At 37.3% G+C, this 20,207-nt stretch overlaps 4 protein-coding genes and 3 non-coding genes across 16 annotated transcripts; 5 read left to right on the top strand and 2 right to left on the bottom strand.

Moving 5' to 3' along the window:
• The first annotated feature begins 31 nt into the window (after window positions 1–31).
• BNAA10G27970D (UDP-xylose transporter 3) lies at window positions 32–3,107 on the top strand. 10 transcript variants are annotated; one of them, XM_013842699.3, is made up of 10 exons: window positions 32–158; window positions 358–411; window positions 499–683; window positions 970–1,154; window positions 1,229–1,296; window positions 1,531–1,663; window positions 1,771–1,932; window positions 2,030–2,305; window positions 2,574–2,672; window positions 2,849–3,107. In XM_013842699.3, the coding sequence occupies exons 3-10, from the start codon at window positions 563–565 to the stop codon at window positions 2,864–2,866; spliced, it is 1,062 nt and encodes a 353-aa protein (XP_013698153.2). In that variant the 5' UTR covers window positions 32–158; window positions 358–411; window positions 499–562; the 3' UTR covers window positions 2,867–3,107. The 10 variants fall into 10 exon arrangements, with proteins under 10 accessions (XP_013698153.2, XP_013698152.2, XP_048613801.1 ...); XM_013842698.3 differs by having other exon boundaries at window positions 2,846–3,107; XM_022703567.2 differs by having other exon boundaries at window positions 140–158; window positions 2,577–2,672.
• Window positions 3,108–3,339: 232 nt separating this feature from the next.
• On the top strand, window positions 3,340–3,424 carry LOC125588217. Its single transcript, XR_007324606.1, has one exon. It is a non-coding gene; the product is annotated as a small nucleolar RNA snoR114 (small nucleolar RNA).
• An 86-nt stretch (window positions 3,425–3,510) lies between these two features.
• Window positions 3,511–5,670, bottom strand: LOC106397389 (probable thylakoidal processing peptidase 2, chloroplastic). Its single transcript, XM_013837973.3, has 6 exons — window positions 4,863–5,670; window positions 4,522–4,590; window positions 4,362–4,430; window positions 4,179–4,265; window positions 4,014–4,081; window positions 3,511–3,922 (listed from the first exon to the last, which is right to left on the bottom strand). Exons 1-6 carry the CDS (start codon window positions 5,514–5,516, stop codon window positions 3,796–3,798), a joined length of 1,074 nt encoding a protein of 357 aa, XP_013693427.2. The 5' UTR covers window positions 5,517–5,670; the 3' UTR covers window positions 3,511–3,795.
• Window positions 5,671–7,798: 2,128 nt separating this feature from the next.
• TRNAG-GCC lies at window positions 7,799–7,869 on the top strand. The gene has a single exon. It is a non-coding gene; the product is annotated as a tRNA-Gly (tRNA).
• Window positions 7,870–8,891: 1,022 nt separating this feature from the next.
• LOC106398240 (transcription factor RF2b-like) lies at window positions 8,892–9,895 on the bottom strand. The gene is made up of 3 exons (XM_048756661.1): window positions 9,752–9,895; window positions 9,341–9,425; window positions 8,892–9,217 (listed from the first exon to the last, which is right to left on the bottom strand). Exons 1-3 carry the CDS (start codon window positions 9,893–9,895, stop codon window positions 8,892–8,894), a joined length of 555 nt encoding a protein of 184 aa, XP_048612618.1.
• A 1,249-nt stretch (window positions 9,896–11,144) lies between these two features.
• Window positions 11,145–11,217, top strand: TRNAR-CCU. The gene has a single exon. It is a non-coding gene; the product is annotated as a tRNA-Arg (tRNA).
• A 2,451-nt stretch (window positions 11,218–13,668) lies between these two features.
• Window positions 13,669–20,046, top strand: LOC106401874 (probable LRR receptor-like serine/threonine-protein kinase At1g06840). The gene is made up of 20 exons (XM_013842484.3): window positions 13,669–14,163; window positions 14,274–14,424; window positions 14,532–14,603; window positions 14,729–14,800; window positions 14,884–15,027; window positions 15,145–15,216; window positions 15,315–15,386; window positions 15,460–15,534; window positions 15,660–15,728; window positions 15,820–15,888; window positions 15,988–16,059; window positions 16,193–16,279; window positions 16,371–16,439; window positions 17,022–17,521; window positions 17,688–17,846; window positions 17,923–18,206; window positions 18,293–18,344; window positions 18,432–18,682; window positions 19,219–19,353; window positions 19,445–20,046. Exons 1-20 carry the CDS (start codon window positions 14,055–14,057, stop codon window positions 19,790–19,792), a joined length of 2,862 nt encoding a protein of 953 aa, XP_013697938.2. The 5' UTR covers window positions 13,669–14,054; the 3' UTR covers window positions 19,793–20,046.
• Window positions 20,047–20,207: the final 161 nt, after the last annotated feature.

The raw sequence follows: 20,207 nt of genomic DNA, 5'->3' as shown, positions 1-20,207 counted from the left end.
TCTTCGTCCTCTCTCTCTCTCTCTCCCTCACTATTTTCCTCTGTACGGTGGTGAGTGCAGACCATCATCGAATCGCAAAAATAGGATTCTCTCTTATATACCAAAACAATCTGAATCTCTTCTCCTCCGTCGAAGTTTGAATCACCTCTCCTTCTCCCGTGAGTTCTCTCTCTCTCTCCCTCCTTAATATCTTCTTTCCTTTTCGCGTCTCCTCAATATCCATTCCAACTAATTTTCTGATCTCTCTCTCTCTCTCACAACGGCAGATCTAGGGTTTATGGCTTCTTCCGTTTCTATAACTTCCTTCTCCAACTTCTGTTTCAAAATTTATCTAACGACTTCCGTTTTTTGGTGCAGTTGAGCTTCCCCCCCCCCCCCCCCAGCTTCGATTCTCTCGCATTTACGTATGAGTTTCGTTTTCTCCAGATCGATCTTGTTTCCTTAACGTTTTTCTCACCTGTGATTCGGAAACCGATGTGAAATTATTTTGGTGGATAGATAGATCGTGATTGAAGCGAGAGATTAATATTAAAATAAAAATAAAAAAATTAGGAGAGCGAAGATGAGCGAGGGCCAGAAGTTCCAGCTGGGAACAATCGGCGCTTTGAGTTTATCCGTCGTATCGTCTGTGTCGATCGTGATCTGTAACAAGGCGCTTATTAGCACCCTTGGCTTCACCTTCGGTAACCTCTTTCTTTCCCCCGTTGAGTATCTATCCATGTACTATTTCCTCTGGATATCTATGCACGTATGCTTAAGTTTACTCTTAAGCGTTGATGGATAGGTATCTATCATAGGGGTTAGAGATTATTTCCTTTTGGATCTATTCGTTTGCTAAAAAGTTTATTCTAAGAGTGTGTGGGTGTTGAAAGGATTGGTTAGAGATCATTTTTACTTCATACAGGGGCAATTGATTTCATTCATAGGGCTAACTTGTTACTTATTCTTGTTAGTTTTTTCTATGTACAGCGACTACTTTGACTAGTTGGCATCTTCTGGTCACGTTTTGTTCCCTTCATGTGGCACTATGGATGAAGATGTTTGAACACAAGCCTTTTGATCCACGAGCTGTGATGGGATTTGGCATACTGAATGGAATCTCCATAGGGCTATTGAACCTTAGCCTTGGCTTTAATTCCGTTGGTTTTTACCAGGTAATATAGCTTTGTCATTCCAGTTGCCACATGATGATTTCCTTTTAACACATTTCCTCCTCTGTTGATATTAGATGACGAAACTAGCAATCATCCCCTGTACTGTTCTCTTGGAGACACTCTTCTTCAGGAAAATGTTCAGGTTAGCACTCAAAGTTTTCTTAACTAGTGTATATTTCTATTACACTTGAACAATTATTAATTTGGAGGATACTGTTTTATACGACATCATCTATCTTTTCCCATGGTCATGCATTTGTAGTTGACTATCAGACTTCTAATTTAACGACGAGCAACTTAGTGCTACTCTAATGTCCCTTTTGTAGTCTCTGGTCAAGGGCCTAGTTTATGACACGTTTCTTCTTTTTGTTTGCAGTCGAAAAATTCAGTTTTCATTAACCATCCTTCTCCTTGGTGTTGGGATTGCAACCGTCACGGATCTTCAGCTTAATATGCTGGGTTCTGTCTTGTCGCTGCTGGCTGTTATCACAACTTGTGTTGCTCAAATTGTATCCTATTCTTAGCCCTTCTTTTCCCCATTTCTTATTCTTTCTACCTTTCTTTATATTTTATCTTGTGCCAATTCGATGGTGTTCTCTTAACCAACTATACACAGATGACAAACACCATCCAGAAGAAGTTCAAAGTTTCATCCACGCAACTTCTTTATCAGTCTTGCCCTTATCAAGCAATTACACTTTTCGTCACTGGTCCATTTTTGGATGGGCTCCTAACCAACCAGAATGTGTTTGCTTTCAAGTACACTTCTCAAGTTGTGGTAAGAGTCAATATACTAGGGATTCTACCCAACTTAATCACTGGTCTTCTTGCTTCCGTGTACATATGTTTACGCGTGCTTCTTTTGTTTACTGCAGTTCTTCATCGTCCTGTCCTGCCTCATATCAGTCTCTGTAAACTTCAGCACTTTTCTAGTGATTGGAAAAACGTCTCCGGTCACATATCAGGTTCTTGGACATCTTAAGACATGCCTGGTTCTAGCGTTTGGCTATGTGTTGTTGAAAGACCCATTCAACTGGCGCAACATTCTCGGTATTATGGTGGCGGTGATTGGAATGGTTGTGTATTCCTATTTCTGCTCGATTGAGACTCAGCAGAAGGCAACTGAAACATCTTCAACTCAGTTGCCTCAGGTATATTTCCTCTAGCTAAATAGGAGTAACCTACTTCTCTCGTTCGAAACCATCTTCTCCTTAAGAAAGTGGTTTCAGTCTAGTTGCTAAATCAATGGTACAATAAAAGAGATAATTAGAGGGCAAAGACTTCTGCTATCAGAATAAACAACAGAATCTTAGGCATTGTTTTGGTTGGTAAAAAGGTCTATGCTGAATTTGTGTGATGTTATATTGGTGTCCTTACGTAAAGAAGAGAAAACAAAAACTAATGTTAGTTTGGGTTTAGCAGATGAAAGAGAGCGAGAAGGATCCGCTAATAGCAGTTGAAAATGGAAGCGGAGTGTTATCAGACGGTGGTGGTGGTGTGCAAAAGACGGCGGCTCCTGTATGGAACTCAAATAAAGAATTTTAAGCCTAAAAGCTGAACATCGTTATATTTTTTTATATATATATATGTCAACTCTCTTTTGTATCAGCTTTGTCAGAGAGATTTTTATTTTATTTTTAACTTGTTTAATTCTCTCTTTTGTTTGTTTGTTCACTTTTACAATCGCATAGCAGAGAATTAGGGGAGACTGAAAGAAAACAACAGCTTTCCACACCGTATGGGAAAAAGGAAGAAAGCAGAGTGAGAGGGCGGACACTGCTTTGATGATCCAACTTTATTATACAGAGCAGTTTTTTTTTTTGTCATATTTGGAACTAGTGATACAACTGTATACCAAGGTTGTGGCTATATTCACCAATACTGGAATTTGGATACTTGTGTTTGATTTTCATGCTCCTTTACACGGATTATATACACTCCTCACTTCTTGTTTTCTTTTATCTCATGTTTGGTGTTGTGGCTGTATTCATCAATGCCGGAAACGTGTGTTTGATTTCGGACTCCGTTACATGGATTATATACAGAGAATCCCACCTTTTTTTTTCTTTCGTTTATGTCATTTAATATTTAAAATATATGAATCAACAAAGCACCAGTGGTCTAGTGGTAGAATAGTACCCTGCCACGGTACAGACCCGGGTTCGATTACCGGCTGGTGCATTCTGAGCTGTGATGAAATTGTGGTTTAAGCGATGGTTGGGTCCTTCGCAATCTTCTGATTTCCAGATGACATCGCCACACCTGAGCTCTTCTTTCTTTTTTGTCGGGGGTTCAGTGCATGAAAACACTTTTCAGTTGCTCTTTTGTCACTCTCTATCTAGTTTGTTGGAGACACTGACATGAAACTAAGCTTTTCTAGCTTATTTGCCGGTTTACTACTTACTTTACGCCTTGACGACTGTCATTACAATGATTAGGTTGCACTTTTAGGTTTCATTCAACACAAACAAAAAAAATCATAGCAACAAACAAATGTTTCCATCTTTCCTTTTTCTTTTGAGAGTACACAGAACGGAAAAAATTGCTCCGTTGGCTTCAGGGCCAAAATGGATGGGACCACCTCATCATCTATCCAATCTCCTACTTAATCCTAAGAACCGTCAACACACATCTGTACCGGTTATGAAACATCAACAGCTTCCTTTTGCATAACTTGCTCATGGTGGTGTATTGTGTCTGAAACTTTGCTCGGCGGCCAATAACGAAACATGGATCTTCCTATGATGTTCTTTATTGGAAGTGGACCCCTGCGTTTAACAATCATCCAATTAATCAACATAGTTAGTTCATTTAACACACAAGAACTATGAAACAGCAGATATCTTCCAAAGTGGTTACCAGTTATGAGAGTCAAAGCTTTTGTTGCGGTTGTCTCCTAGGACAAAGACAAAACCTTCAGGGACAAACTGCAAATAATAAAAGAATAAACCAACTTAGCTGTGTTACTCTTGTACAACTTTAAGATCGAGAATCATTGAACTAGGAAAGTGCAAGTTTGCTTACCATTGGTTCCATTTCATAGTCCATTGGTTCTAAGACAAAATCCTCAACTTGAACGGTGTCATTCACTAAGAGCTTTCCATCACAGACCTACATGATACAAAAAAAAAACAAAGGGTAAAGGCATGTCTTGAGGAGGCTGGACAAATAGGATAAACTAACAATTGATTTAGATTAAGGGCTTACTTCAACCCAGTCACCTTCGCTTGCAACTATCCTCTTTATGAAAACATCAGTACAATTGTAACCATGTTCCTGCAATTTTTCAAATGAGGATATCAAACACCTTTGAAACAAGTTTTAAAACATCTGGAAAAAAAACAAGAAATGGTGATTAGAGACCTACCACCAAAACCGGAGGAGCCTTGAAGATGACTATATCCGAAACCTCTGGCCTTCTGAACAAGTACGAGACCTGACCAACACCAAAAACACATACACAGAGTCAATAACTCATCAATTACTCAGACATGAAGATTGGTATGCATTCTAGCATGTATATTAGCATCAGACACATCTAAGACGGATACAATTAAAAAGATATCTTTTAGCATGCAAAATTAAAAAAAAAATCATTTTTTTCAAACGCCTCTCAAAGATAAAACATCAATCTTACTATCAAACACTAGTGAGGGAGAAAACATACTCAAAATGCACAATTGTATAGCCATAAACCAGCAACCTCACCTTCTCAGCCATAACACGATCACCCACATCGAGAGTAGGGTACATAGACACCGAAGGTATAGACTTGGGCTCAGCCAACGCCGAACGGAACAGAAGAGAAACAGTAACCGCCGTGAACGCAGCCTTAGCATCCTCCGAGCAGATACTCAAGAGCTTATTAACCCACCCGTTTCCAACAAAGCTCGAGCCTTTATCACGACCCAACTCCATCTTCACTTCAACCTTTCCTCCCCTATCAATGTCAGCAGCAACATCCGACGACAAAGTCGCCGGAATGCTGCTGCAAGGCATCCACTTCGACCCTCTAAGGAACGGGATCACAGAAGAAGCCTTGAACGGCGAGATCCCCAGCACGTTGTTGTTCATCCCTAGCAAATTCGGACTCATGGTTGAGATCATCCCCAGCACGAGAGGGCTTTTGCTTCCTTCTTCGAGGAGCTCCCTCGCGATGGTGCTGTACATTGAAGGAGAAGCTGGGCGAGCACGAGGAGGGGATTTATCGATGTCGGGTATCTGACTGTGGGTGAAGGTTCTGGGACGGGTCAAGCATTCGAAGCACGAGCGGACGTCTCCGGCGCCGACGCGAGCCGCGGCGGAGGAAGCGATGTTCCTAGCGACGTAGCTGGAGTACGTGAGGGTAACCCTAATCGCCATGATTTGGAAAATTGAATCGGAGAATTTTGAAATTCGAAACTGCCGGCGAGAGAAAAGGAGGGACTTTACGCCGGCGAAGGTGCGAGGAGGGGAGAGAGAAAATCTGGAGATCTCCAGAGGTATGGGGAAGAAGAAGAAGGTTGAAAGCAGAGATGAATCAATTTAATTAGGGTGGGGCCCACAAATTTTGCAATTTACATTCTTGTCCCCAAACTTTATTTGATGACATATCTAAACCAATCAAAAATTGGTAAAATGTTTTTGTGAGTAGAGAGTTATTCACACTTCACCATCGAGTTTGAGTATGTTTTTATGTTGCCTACGTGGCTACATAAAGACGTAGCAAAGTAAACGGGTTTTTATGTTGCCTTTCGAAAGTGCATGACCTCAGTGCATACGTCATCTCGTATATGAGATGCTTCGCTGCTATTTCTGCTGGAGTAGATCAGTCTACTATATAATTTCTTAAAATACATAATGGTACCGTATACTTAGTCGTTAGCTTAAGGAGGCTAAGTTTGACCACAACCTAGTCAAAGAATAATGGATTCAGATTTGTTTAGCCTTTTTTCGTTAAGGTCTTTCCGAGACAAACAAAGTTACAAACACTAATCTCCTTTTCTAATTACTTTATTTCCCTAACAGACAAACAGTGAAGTTGACGCCAGATGATTTCCATTAATCCAATATTAGTTTTTTAAAAAGAAATCTAAAGGAGTATATATTAATTCTATAACATAGTTCAGGAATGTTGCATGCATGTATCAAACTACCTGTTGATAGCAAACGAGTTTCTACGATGATAACATATTTGTTTCATGGTGCCAGTTCTAATACGAGGTTTGTAACATTTTCTCAACACGCAAAAGATGACGAAAGGCAAAATAGACATGTTTACTCCACTTTGGTATCTGTATATTGGTGTGGGCCAATGGGCCTAAATATGTAACTGAATAAGTGGACGTATCAGGGCAGAGATATTGGGTTTGGGTAATCTTTTTACCAGCTTCAGGGTTGTCCTAGACAATCACTGAAGTGATTCTTCACTCTAATTTAATACTCACGAAACTTTTTTTTTTTACATAACCTCCTTTGAAATTGAATAACGGAAACTTACTTTTCTTACCAGATTTTACAAATTACTCGATGAGTGAAATGCAAAAAGAAAGAGTAACTGCGGATCGTGGATGTGGAAGAAGCTTTTGAAATTGCGGCCTCTGGCTATGCAGTTAACTAAGAAGGAAGTAAACAATGGAGCCACCACCTCTTTCTGGCACGAGAAATGGTCATCACTTGGTCAACTGATAGAGCTAACAGGAGCAAGAGGGTGTATGGATCTTGGTATTCCTATAAACTCTACGGTGGAGAAAGCTATTCAGATGTATAGAGCAAGAAGGCGCATCGGGTTCCTTCTCTTCGGTTGGTTGATCGTGAGATTATGGCACTCAAAACTAAGGGTCTTAATCAATAAGATGACATCTGTCTTTGGAAAAGGGAGAATGGTGAGTTTAAAACAGATTTCAAAACATCTCATACTTGGAATCTTGTAAGAAACCCATCTCCGAAGGTGTCCTGGGTGAAAGGAGTTTGGTTTACTGAAGCTACCCTGAGATTTTCTTTCCTCATTTGGCTTGCTATTCATGATAGACTAGCAACAGGAGATAGGATCCTGAGGTGGAATTCCCAAGCCATTTCTACATGTTGGTTATGTAAGACGGAAGCTGAGACTCGTGACCATTTATTTTTTGAGTGTTCTTACTCTAAGGAAGTCTGGAATGGAACTATCAAACACTTGGCAGGGCATGGAGAAGTGTATAAATGGGATCGAGTGATTCGGATTGTTGAGAAAGGATTACACAAGCGGAATGCGACTGTGTTACTACGTTATTGCTTTCAGGCTATGGCTTATGAGATATGGCACGAGAGGAATGTGAGAAGAGTTGGTGAGGCATCGCAGCCAGCTGCTTGTCTGATTGCAAAACTCGATAAGCTTATTAGAAACAGAATATCTTCACTGGGAAGGAGGGTAGGAAGAAAATATGAGAAGATGATGGAGGATTGGTTTGACAGAGGATAGTGGAGCTTTGGAATTTATACAAAGCATAATTCTTTTGGATTCTTTTATTGTCTTTGCATATGGAAGCAGATAAAAACTCTGTACAAAGGTTTTTTTTTATTTGAATAAATTTAAAATTCTTTCAAAAAAAAAAAAAAAATGCAAAAAGAAGTTTCTTATATCAAGTTGGTATATTAAACGTTAACACCAAGTGACTAACATCAAAGCACCAGTGGTCTAGTGGTAGAATAGTACCCTGCCACGGTACAGACCCGGGTTCGATTCCCGGCTGGTGCATTCCTGAGCTATGACGAAAACGCTAGGCGATGGTTTGGTCCATTGTATTCACATCTTATCGATGGCATAGCACAATCCTGAGCTCTATTTTCTCTTTTCATCACCTCGTTTTTTTTTCACTTTTCATGAAAATCAATAAATAAATAAATCATAAGATCAACATGCAAATTTACATGAGCAGATTCAGTTTAAAGGTCAACTACTTGAATGAATCAAGATAAAACAATATGAAGCAAAAAGAAAACATAGATGGAAAAACATCACAGTTTCCTTAGGGAAAACAAATCTATAAGAATGTTTTTTTTGTGTTCCTTGCAGAACAAACAATGACACTCATAATCACCAACCTAACAAACGTGGAACCAACAGAACTTTGTATACGTCTGGTATTGGCACCTCAAGAAAAGAATAAAAATAAAGGATAAAATGAATTTATAAAAGGTATATAAACTAAGGGTGGACAAAATATCCGCAAATTTTGATTCGATCCGTTATTCGTTTTGATTCGATCCGAAAAATCCGAATATCCGTAACTTAACGAATCAAAGCAAATACTAAAATTCAATATCCGTCAAAGACGAAGCAAATCACAAATACTAATATTTTAAAAACGGATTCCGATTTGATCTGTTATATACGTATATATGTATACATGTTTATAAAATTTTATATCTATATATAAGTTTTATAATGTATTTATTCACTAAATTAATTATTTAGTTATTAAAAATTTTAAATTATGTAATTTAAAAAAAAAATTGTAATGAAATATTATTATTTTATATAAGGTTTTTTTTCTTTTTCTTTATTTTTTATTTTTTTATTTTTTATTATTTTTTACGGATCGAATCGGATATCCGGTAAAAAGTTGGATTTTACGGATATCCTCCGTAAAATTACGGATCGAATCGAAAAATCAATTATTCGTAGGGAACGGAGCGGATTACGGATATCCTTAAAATTCCGGATATCCGGTCCGTGGCCACCCCTAATATAAACAGTTGTATTCTGCATGGTCTTTGTCAATACGCAGAGCTACTCTCACTAGCAGAAAGAGAAGGTCCTTCAGACTTGACAATGCTTGAGCTGTTGTTGCTACTTATCTCTAGCCCTTGCAACCGCCCGTTCTGTAGAAACTCCGACACGCTCTGAGAATTCGACTTCTCCATTGGATGGTTTTGATTGAACCTCATATCCTGGCCGTTGACTGAACCACTATGATACGGTGGAATCGCCATGAAGGTTGAATGAGAGTACTGTCCCATGTCAAACGAATCTGAATCACCAGAGACTTCACCTGTTTCAATCTTCATCCTTTCCACTTCTTTCCTCAGTGCTTCGTTTAAAGCTTGTTTTTTACATTCACACAAAAAAAAAAAGTCAAAAGCAAGAGACTGAAGAATGAAGATCACAGAGGCAGAGTAAACAAAAATGTATACAAATAATTAATTTTCTTTTTTAATTATTTTACCATTGCGAAGCTGAGCTTGTTGTTCCAGTGATTGTAACCTAAGTCTTAGCTCCGTGTTCTCATTTGCTAGTCCATTAGTGTCTCTCTGATCAAATCCAAAACAACATTGTTGACGTTCCTTAATTCAACTATTCACACTTCACCATCGACTTTGAGTATGTTTTTATGTCAATATAAGGCAGTTTTTGCTCTTAAGGTAGTTTTTTAAAACTACAAGCTAACTAGGCTCTTTTTTGAAATTAAATGGGTCCCACAATATTTAATTTTATTTTTCTTCTTTCTCTGTAACACAGAAACAACTTTTCACGATAGAAAAAATTTAAGAGAAAATCTGGAAATCTATGATTCTTGATTTTATTGGAAAAAAGCTGATAAAGATAAAGAAGTTGAACGGTCATCACCTGAAAAAACAATGTTGATATGAACAAAGCTCTTGTCGTAGACGCTTCTCGTCTTCTCCAACTTCGTCGAAGGAGATCTATCATAATCATCTTTGTCATCTCCTCCAACGCGTTGATTCATCTCGAAATCTCTTATGTTGCGTTTAAGCAACATTGTCGGCGTCGTGACCTCATCTCTCTCGCCGTCACGGCTCTGTAGAAGCTCGATAACATCAATGGCTACTTTTGGGTTTTTTGCACATTTAGTCCTTCACGTTTTGTATAATTTATTTTTTAACCCAAAACATATTAATTGTGCATATGTCTATTCAAATTAAACCATAAACTTCTTGATTGTTCATTCCAGTACATTTTCATAATTTCACGAATGGTCACAAAATAAAAACTCAAAAACCAACAAATTTCTTAATTATTCATTCCACTGCATCTTTATTATAGCACGATCCTTGATTTTTATTACTTCCATTTATAAATACAAACTTTCAAAATAAACAATTGTCTCTTTGATTTAGCTCAAAATTACCAATTTTGTACTACTACCCTCTGTTAATAGAGTTGAACACATATATGCACATAAATAAATGTATTAGAAAATAAATTAAATGAAAAAATCAAAGCTAAAAATCATTAGATATCAATTGCCATGTAGCCCATTTTTGGCGTGTACACCTATTAGCATGAATGGTACATCTTGGCGTGTACACCTATAGTCATGAATTGAACACCGAGCGTACAGTGGGGCGTACAATAGAGCGTACATGGGAGTGTACACCGGGCGTAGACCATATTGTACACTATATTATACACTATATGGTGTATCCTACGATGTACACCGTAGCGTACACTAGGGTGTACACCGTAGCGTACACTAGGGTGTACACCTATCATACACTAAGGTGTACACTGAAGCGTACATAGTGGCGGATAACCGGAAAACCCGAAAAAATATCCGAAAAAACTGATCCGAATGTCCAAATTAATATACAATATAAATATTTGAAACATAAATATGTGATTCAAATATTCAATTTCATATTTATTTGGATATGATATCTAACAATAAGTATTTAAAATTTAAATAAATACCTTAAATACTCCATTATATACAAAGAAGTATATATTTTTTATGTTTTACTTTTAAATTTTAGATTTTACTTTAGATATATCCATATTGATCCGGTATAACTCGAATCCGAATGATATATGGTTACTTATCGATCCGAAACCGAAGCGTTGTATCCGAATCTGATCCGTACTTGTAAATTTACTAGAATAGGACCTAGGAAGTATTACAAAATAGAACCGAAATCCAAAAATCCCGATCCGAACCCAAACGCTCAGGCCTAGGGACAGTTATTACTATATAAACGACAAATGTATCCATTTCAAAAACCAAAGTTGTTGCGCCTGTAGCTCAGTGGATAGAGCGTCTGTTTCCTAAGCAGAAGGCCGTAGGTTCGACCCCTACCTGGCGCGCGCTATTAACATTTTTTATTAATATAAATATAGCCTCTGTGGATCTGTGATGATGGGTTTTGGGCCTTGTCTTCACTGGGGCCATTTGGCAGTTGGGCATCACTTTATTTGCTCTGGTCAAAGTAAATAAAAGAGATCTCTCCTCAATTTGACCATATTACTTTTAAATTGTTTTTACCTCTTTGGTTAGGAGGCCTCTTAATTAAGCGCCGGAAGTGGACCGGTATCATTTAAAACATCGACCCACTGGCAATTAAGAATACTATGCTTACTTGTACCAGCTAAAGTTTTATTTTCCTTTTGTCTTATTTTATGATTTAACCAAATGTAAACAGATGACTTTTCTTCTCTTCGAATTTAGAGATAAGCTTTATATCAATGGAAGTAGGTTTCCATTGTAGATTTATTGTCTTTTCAAGAAAAAGATCAATTTGGGTTAGGAAAGTTATCTAATCCATAATAATAGTTCACGAGTCAGTACACGTTTTGACATTCTCTTCTTTCAATATGAACTGAACTGTCAATACTATCTTCTTATTTTTCTAGTGTGCTAGAATCATAATCATTCATTCATACGACATCTTCTACATTATAAATAGTGACTATAACATTCTAGAAAGTCGGTCACAATCAACAGTTCAACACTAATAAATTTGATAATCCCTTTTTTATTATTCGAGGAACATTGATAAAAAATAATCTTGGCTTCGTGTATTTATTACATGTGTGTCATTTTCTAGGTGTCATCACCATATGCACTCTCACCTCATTTTTTTAAAAGTCATTTCTCAACTAGAATAATTACAAACAAATGTCACTGGTCATTACATTATACTATAAAATTTTCGATCAACATTACACTCGGATTTTAAAAAAAAACGGGGATTTAACTAAGGCAACATATTATTACCATTCAAAGAGAGACTTTATTGTTTGCTCGAAAACTTGGAAGTGGTTCATTTAAATAAGGCAATAAAATATACGTGTGTTTTAAGTCATTTACGCTTGAGTAAATAATTGATTCTTTAAACTTCGTACAACTAAGTTCTTTACGGTTTGAATTGGTTATTTTAGCTTGATATGCCGATTTATAATAAAATATCATAACATGTATTGATGTTCATATCTAATCTTGCAACAAGTAAACAATGTTTATCATAATGTTTTGAAAAACTAATATGAGCTTCAAATTGTTTTATGATCTTTTAGATTCAAGTCATCGAAAATCTCTTTTTTATTCCCAAAACTTAATGCTTCAAATTTAAAAGGAAACACAATTGAATTAATCACGGGATCAAATTTATTATAGAAAAGAAAAATGAGAATGTTAATGTATTCAAGGAAACAAAATTCGAAGAATTGAAATACTTATCTTAATCGATCTGAGAATATTTGTGAAATAAAGTTTGCGTGACCAGAACTTGTATAGTATCACATGGTTTGATCTTTTTTTTTTGGAGTAACGTCATCATTAAGTGTGTCGCTTATGGTGCACTTGCTCATATTTTCAATGATTTATGGAATTCTATAGATGCAGACATAGTATTATGTGTTTTACAGTGTTGGCAAATTAATTGGAGACAAGGTAATCTATTGTATTTATTTTATATAATAAATCTTTTGGAGCTGATATTATATGTATATCTTGCTAATATTTTTCATCTTTCATAATAAGGCCGACTTAAGAAGGTTACTAACATTGATGGGTTTTCCAAAATTGTCTTCGACCCCACTGGTGTTCCAGAAATTGATGCTTTACGATTGATGTAATACATACATTCACATATTTTGTTAAATAATGTTTTTAATTTCTCAAGATGATCTCTTTGCTATTGCTCATAATAGGATTTCAAACGAAGACTTCTGAAGACATTATTGACAGCAGTTATTTTGTCTCTATTTTTCATTTTCTTTTGTTTTCTGATACATTGTTCCTTTTATATTTTATTAGACTATTGCTTATGTTTCATTTAATCTTATATTTATAATTTACCTTTATGAAAACAAATATACAATTTAATTTTAAAGTCCATCGCATATAAATTTATATTGACATGTTAAAATTTTTAGCTATAATCTGTACTTTTTTACGTATATTTTTCTTACTATGTATTTAACTTTTATTATGTTTACATATTAAAAGTTATAATATTTTTAAATCTACTCGCTCTGTCAAACAGTGTTCCAATAAAGCCGTGACTTTTATAGTTTCGCGGGGTCCAAAATGCACATAGATATTGATACATCAACAAAACTCCATATATCTAATATAACCAATGATTTATTTGTTTTCTTATATCTATTTGCCATTAGATACTATTTAAAATACAAAAAAATAATTTTGATCATGGAAGATTCAAAGAGGTTAGTGTATTTAATTAACACTATACAATAATTGTAAATTCATCGCACTTGCACATTATATATACTAGTATAATCTAATCTACCTAATGTCATTACTCAAATTTGAAAAACACAAAGGTCAAAGACAGGTCACAAAACGCAATCATTTTAAAAAATGAAGAAAAATAGAAACATACGGTTTTGACGGAAGCAGAGAAGGTGGCTGAGTAATGGTGGCGGCGAAAGTGAAACTATTGATGACGCCTCGACGCTCTCCTCCATGGGTTGATATGGTCAAACATAAGAAAATGTCCGTTTCATCACTCTTCTTTCTTCTCCAACGCTTTCAACAAAACCCCAACCACTTTTCTCTTACTTTGTCTTCTGTCTGACCATCTCTCTCCTCTGTTTCACTGTCTCTACAACCTGATCATGTTCTTTCCCTTTTAACTCTCTCTCTCTATTGACATCTTGAGTCTGCTCCTCCTCTCGATATGTGTTGGTCACGTGTCTCTCGTCTCCTTCCTCTGTTTAGCCTCTTCTTCTTCCTCTGTTTCTGGTCCTCTGCTTTTGCTCAAGACGGTATCACCAATCCCGTCGAAGGTTGTTACTTTCACCTTCTACTCGGTTTAGATCTTCGAACAGTTGAATGGGTTTTCGTTGCTTTTTGATTCTCGCTTGCTGATCATTGTTTTTTTTTTTTTCCGAGTCAGTGAGGGCTTTGCGAGCGATAAAGGAAAGTTTAAACGATCCAGTTCAGAGATTGAGAAATTGGGGGCGTGGTGATCCGTGTGCTTCCAACTGGACTGGTGTTCTCTGCTGGAACTCCACTCTTGATGATGGTTATCTTCACGTCAAAGAACTGTACTCTCTCCTTCACTGACTACTCCTCTTTTTGTTGATAATAATACTTAATGATCTTCCTTGTGGAACTGTTTTAAAGTTTCTTTTTTTTTTTAATTTCATTGAAGGCAATTGCTTAGCATGAATCTCTCAGGGACATTGTCCCCGGACCTGGGACGCTTGACTCGTCTTACTATCTTGTACGTACTTCTTTTTTTTTTTTTGAGCAACCTTGTACGTACTTAAAACTTTTAATAACTAGCTTCATCTTTTTGTACCTGTAACGCTGAATAACTCTCTTTGTGTGTTATAACTACCTCTTCAGGGATTTCATGTGGAACAAGATAACCGGAAGTATACCAAAAGAAATTGGGAATATCAAGTCTTTGGAACTCTTGTAAGTCCATCAAGTTTGATTCTTATTATGCCTTTTATCTGTTTGTCTTTACTTGGCTCATTGTGTCGATTGAACTCTTCCAGGCTATTGAATGGGAATCTATTAACTGGAAACTTAGCAGAGGAGCTTGGCTATCTTCCAAACTTGGATAGAATACAGATTGATGAAAACCGTATCTCAGGACCACTCCCCAAATCCTTTGCAAATTTAAACAAGACTAAGCACTTGTGAGTTACTTTTAATCTCTTATATCTTATTGTACATAATTTTGGTTAAAACGATTCCTTCACTTTTTGAGTATGTTACACTCATTGCATTTTTTGTCCATCTTATCTTCTTTGCAGTCACATGAACAATAATTCAATTAGCGGGCAGATTCCTCCAGAGCTTGGAAGCCTACCTTCAATTGTTCACATGTGAGTTTGGTATCTTAAACTCAGCTTTTACGTCGATGGCATGTCACACATGCTTTTACCCATCTAATTTTGATGAACATTTATTATTTTTCTTACAGCCTTCTTGACAACAATAATTTAACTGGCTATCTCCCTCCTGAGTTAGCAAACATGCCAAACTTGCTTATCCTGTGAGTCTATGTCACAGTTTCTGGTGATCAATGCATTTTATTCTTCTCTTCTTGACCTTTCTTTTTTTGGCAGGCAATTAGATAACAATCATTTTGATGGGACCACGATTCCACCCTCTTATGGAAACATGACTAAGCTTTTGAAGATGTAAGTGCTAGTTTCACAATGTATCTAAAACTCAAAGTCACTGAGCTAACCTGCACATAGAGATATATATGCGTTTAGTAAGCTAACATGCACTTCTTTTTTTATTTTATTTTTGTCATGGGCAGGAGTCTTAGGAACTGCAGCTTGCAAGGACCAATGCCTGATCTTAGCAGCATCCCAAACCTTGGTTATTTGTAAGTTTAATATCTAAGCCGCTTCCTTAAGACAATCCTTGTAGCTGCCTTGGCGTATTTAATATCATTTTTTGTTTCTTTATTGTTCAAGGGACCTAAGTCGAAATCAGTTGAATGGATCTATACCTACAGGGAAGCTTTCTGATAACATCACAACCATGTAAAAAGACTCTTAGCACCTTTCATGATTCTAGCTTTTGTTTTGTTAGAAGTGGATAGCTCTTAAAGTTTGATATCTTCTGATGAAAAAATACTGCAGCGATCTGTCTAATAACAGTTTTACTGGAACCATTCCAACAAATTTCTCAGGCCTTCCACGGCTTCAAAAGCTGTAAGTGTGTCTGATCAAAGTAGTGAGCTTTTACGGTTTCTGAGATGCTGCTGTTAGTTACTTCTGTCTTTTTTTGGAACATGAACATGAAGATGGCTAATGGTTTGTTTTGGTTGTCTATATAATGTGGCAGGTCGGTTGCAAACAATGCTCTGAGTGGTTCCATTCCCTCTAGCATATACCAGGACAGAGTGTTGAATTCAACCGAGACTCTCATCGTGTATGACGCACAATCATATCTCCTTTTATTTGATCTACAAGCATGTGCCAACTTCTCTTGACAACCTATTTGTCCTTAAATGTTTTTTCAGGGATTTGAGGAACAATAGGTTTTCAAATATTACTGGCAGATCTGATCCCCGCCCAAATGTGACAGTCTGGTTTGCTTCTGCGCTTTTCTATTTCCCTTTTTTAGATCCCCTTACATGCTTATTAGTGCTTGGTACAGTATAGGCCTACGGGTTTGGGTAGTTCAGTTCAACATAAATCTTACGAAAGAAAGTTGGGTTTGGTATTCGGTAGTTTGGGTTTTGAAAATCCTACCGAAGCTTTTGATTTCGGTTATATTTTGGTTTAATTTTGTTAAAATTTCGGATAAGTTCAGTTAAATTCGGTTAGTTTGGTTATTTCGATTTGAAATTTGGTTAATTTGGTTTGGGGTTTTGGTATGGTTTGGTTATAACTTTTTTAACCCCGATTGTAGAACCAAACCGAAAACCGAACTTTTCAAAAAAAATCTACTGAATCAAACCGAACTCCTAACTGAACTAACCGAAAATTTTGCTTAGCTTTGGCGTGTTCGATCCGGTTCAAAATCACAGCCCTATCACTTAGCTACTCAATGATGTATATAACAGTTTTTTGATCTTTTTAGCTCATTCTGAAATGTTCTACACTGTTTCCCTAAGATTAATGTCCCACTCTTCCCGTATCCATTTGACATCTTCCATTTTCTTAATCAGGCTTCAGGGGAATCCTTTATGCTCAAATGGAAATTTGCTTCAGTTATGTGGATCTCCAACCGAGCAAGACAGCAACCAGGGCCCAACCAGACGTAACACAACTTGTTCTATCTGCCCACCTCCTTATGAGTTATCTCCAGAGCCTCTTAGAGAATGCTTTTGCGCTGCTCCTCTGCTCGTTGGATATCGTCTGAAAAGTCCCGGTTTCTCTGATTTTGTGCCTTACGTATCCGAGTTTCAGCAGTACATCACCTCTGGTCTTAGTTTGAATCTGCATCAGCTGCGCATTGACTCGTTCCGGTGGCAAAAAGGACCTAGGCTCCGAATGTATCTCAAGTTCTTTCCTGTTAATGGTTCAAATCCCAACAACTCTTTCATATTCAATCGGAGCGAGGTTAGGCGGATAAGGGGCATGTTCACTGGATGGAACATCCCTGACGGAGATCTCTTTGGGCCTTATGAACTTATGAACTTCACATTGTTAGAGGTCTACAGAGATGGTCAGTAGCAGTAGTATATTCGTCCTCTGATGTTTTATTTTTGAAAATAGACCAGAGGTCGTTAGCTCAACTGGAAATGACTGCTGAGACGAAACTAATATTATATGTTGTGGTTTCGGATGGATCGTAAAATTTATGCATGCTTTGGTTTTGTTTTGTTTTTTAGTGTTTCCTCAAGGTTCGCCGTCTGGTGTAAGTAAGGGTGCAATAGCGGGTATAGTACTTGGTTCAGTTGCAGCTGCAGTGACCATAACTGCTATTATTGCACTTATCATTATGAGGAAACGTATGAAAGGATACGCTGCCGTTTCTAGGAGAAAGCGATGTAAGCATTTTTCTTTTGGATGTTGAGAATAGTTTCTTTTTTTCGGATTTGTTTTTTGATTCATATCCATATGCAGCTTCCAAGGCTTCTTTGAAGATAGAAGGGGTAAAGAGCTTCACATATGCTGAGCTGGCTCTGGCCACGGATAATTTTAGCAGTTCCACTCAAATTGGGCAAGGTGGGTATGGAAAAGTCTACAAAGGTATCCTTGTCGATGGAACGGCTGTGGCAATTAAAAGAGCACAAGAGGGGTCTTTGCAGGGTGAGAAGGAGTTCCTAACTGAGATTGAACTGTTGTCGAGGCTACACCACAGGAACCTTGTTGCTTTGGTTGGATTCTGTGATGAAGAAGGCGAACAGGTACTTTGTTTCCAAAACCTACCCTCTTCTGATTAAGGTCCAAAGCCTTTTTTTTACGTTTCTCTTATTGCTTTGTAACCGTGCAGATGCTGGTTTATGAGTACATGGAACATGGTACTTTGCGTGACAACATTTCTGGTATGCTTGTTACTTGTTTCTCTGTGTGGTTCTGTTCACTGTGGATAACACTTTACCATTTGATTTACAAATTTTGTGGTGTGACAGTTAAGTTGGAAAAGCCGTTGGACTTTGCGATGAGGATGCGGGTTGCTATAGGCTCAGCAAAGGGAATCTTGTACTTGCACACAGAAGCTAATCCACCGATATTTCATCGAGATATCAAAGCTAGTAACATTTTGTTGGACTCAAGGTTCATTGCAAAGGTTGCTGATTTTGGACTCTCGAGACTCGCTCCAGTGCCTGATATGGAAGGCATCTCGCCTCATCATGTGTCTACTGTTGTTAAAGGGACTCCGGTAAGGTTCCTTCATTGTTGCTAGGCCTAGGCATTTCTGATATTGGTTTGATTTATTTTGGTTTTCAGTTTTTGACTCGGTTTTAGTAATAAAATTGAGAACCAACTAATACCCGAGATAATTTCGGGTCCAGTTTGGTTCCGGTTTAAAGTCAGAAAATTTGAATTTTTCAGATTAAATAAGTTTTGAAGAAAATTTTGGATAAATTTAAATATTTCAGATTAAATGTATTCGGGTAATTTCAGGTCATTAGGTTTATAAATAGTATTTAAAAATATTTGATTATTTAAAAATAAATATAATTAGTATTTACAAGTATATAAACTATATTATTGAGATTCGGATATCCATTCGATTCTTGATTCCGTTTTTTCTGTTTTAGAAATATAAGATTCGCTCGGGTAATTGATAGGATCCAAACCTGAACCAAAATTTGTTTTTGTGGTTCGGTTTGTCGGTTCCGGATAAAGGTACCAAGGTTGCTGTAAAGTTGTTTCTCAGTCTCATGACTGAGACTTTTCTTGTCTGTCTTGCAGGGTTACCTTGACCCGGAATATTTCTTGACTCATCAATTGACTGACAAAAGCGATGTATATAGTTTAGGCGTAGTGTTTCTGGAGCTTTTGACAGGGATGCAGCCAATCACACATGGCAAGAACATAGTTAGAGAGGTAAGTCTAGTTTAGATAGTAAGAGCTTCTTCTTTTTTTCTCCTTCTTGTCAGTTATCTATAACCGTTTTCAAATGTTTTCTCCCCGCCAGACTAACATCGCGTACCAGTCTGGTTCGATATCATCAGTCGTGGATGCGAGAATGAGCTCAGTTCCAGCTGAATGCATCGAGAAGTTTGCAACGTTAGCTCTGCGATGCTGCAGAGAGGAGACTGATGCTAGGCCTTCAATGGCGGAAGTTGTAAGAGAACTGGAAATCATATGGGAACTGATGCCGGAATCTAAGACAGCCAAAAGGGAGGATATGTCTGAGACAACGAGTCAGCCGTCATCGTCATCAAACTCGTCGTTCTTGAAGAATCCAAATCCTTATACATCGATGGATGTCTCTGGCTCTGACCTCGTCAGTGGAATAGTTCCTTCTGTTGCACCTAGATAGCAACTTTCTCCAAACCATATACACTTTGTTTGATTGTTCAGTGTGTTTTTGTTTTTGTTCTTTCTTTGTACTTTGTACAGAAAGAAGTTAGTGTAATCCATGTAAGAGTAGTTAGTATATGTTGCCAATACGCTTGCGAGGTGTGTTGCCATTTATGGTCTGGTTATGTACGTTACTTAGTTCTGCTTCTGTGTGTTTGGTTTGGATCATTTACTTACTATTTACTAATCAAGAATGCATCTAGTTACTTTCCATTACACTTTCCCCTATTTCTTTTTTTTTTGGTAACCCGGGTCGTCCGGATCCAAAAAGACCCGACTAATTCCGGAGGAGACAAACCATATAAAATACCTCTATTCACATATGTGCGCAATTAATCTAAGTGGCAGGTTTCAAACCCACTATGTTTAGCGTC

Source organism: Brassica napus, chromosome C5 (genome assembly GCF_020379485.1).
Source record: "Brassica napus cultivar Da-Ae chromosome C5, Da-Ae, whole genome shotgun sequence".
Lineage (NCBI taxonomy): Eukaryota > Viridiplantae > Streptophyta > Magnoliopsida > Brassicales > Brassicaceae > Brassica > Brassica napus.
Note: the sequence above shows the minus strand (reverse complement) of the source record. Positions and strands in the feature narration are given on the sequence as shown.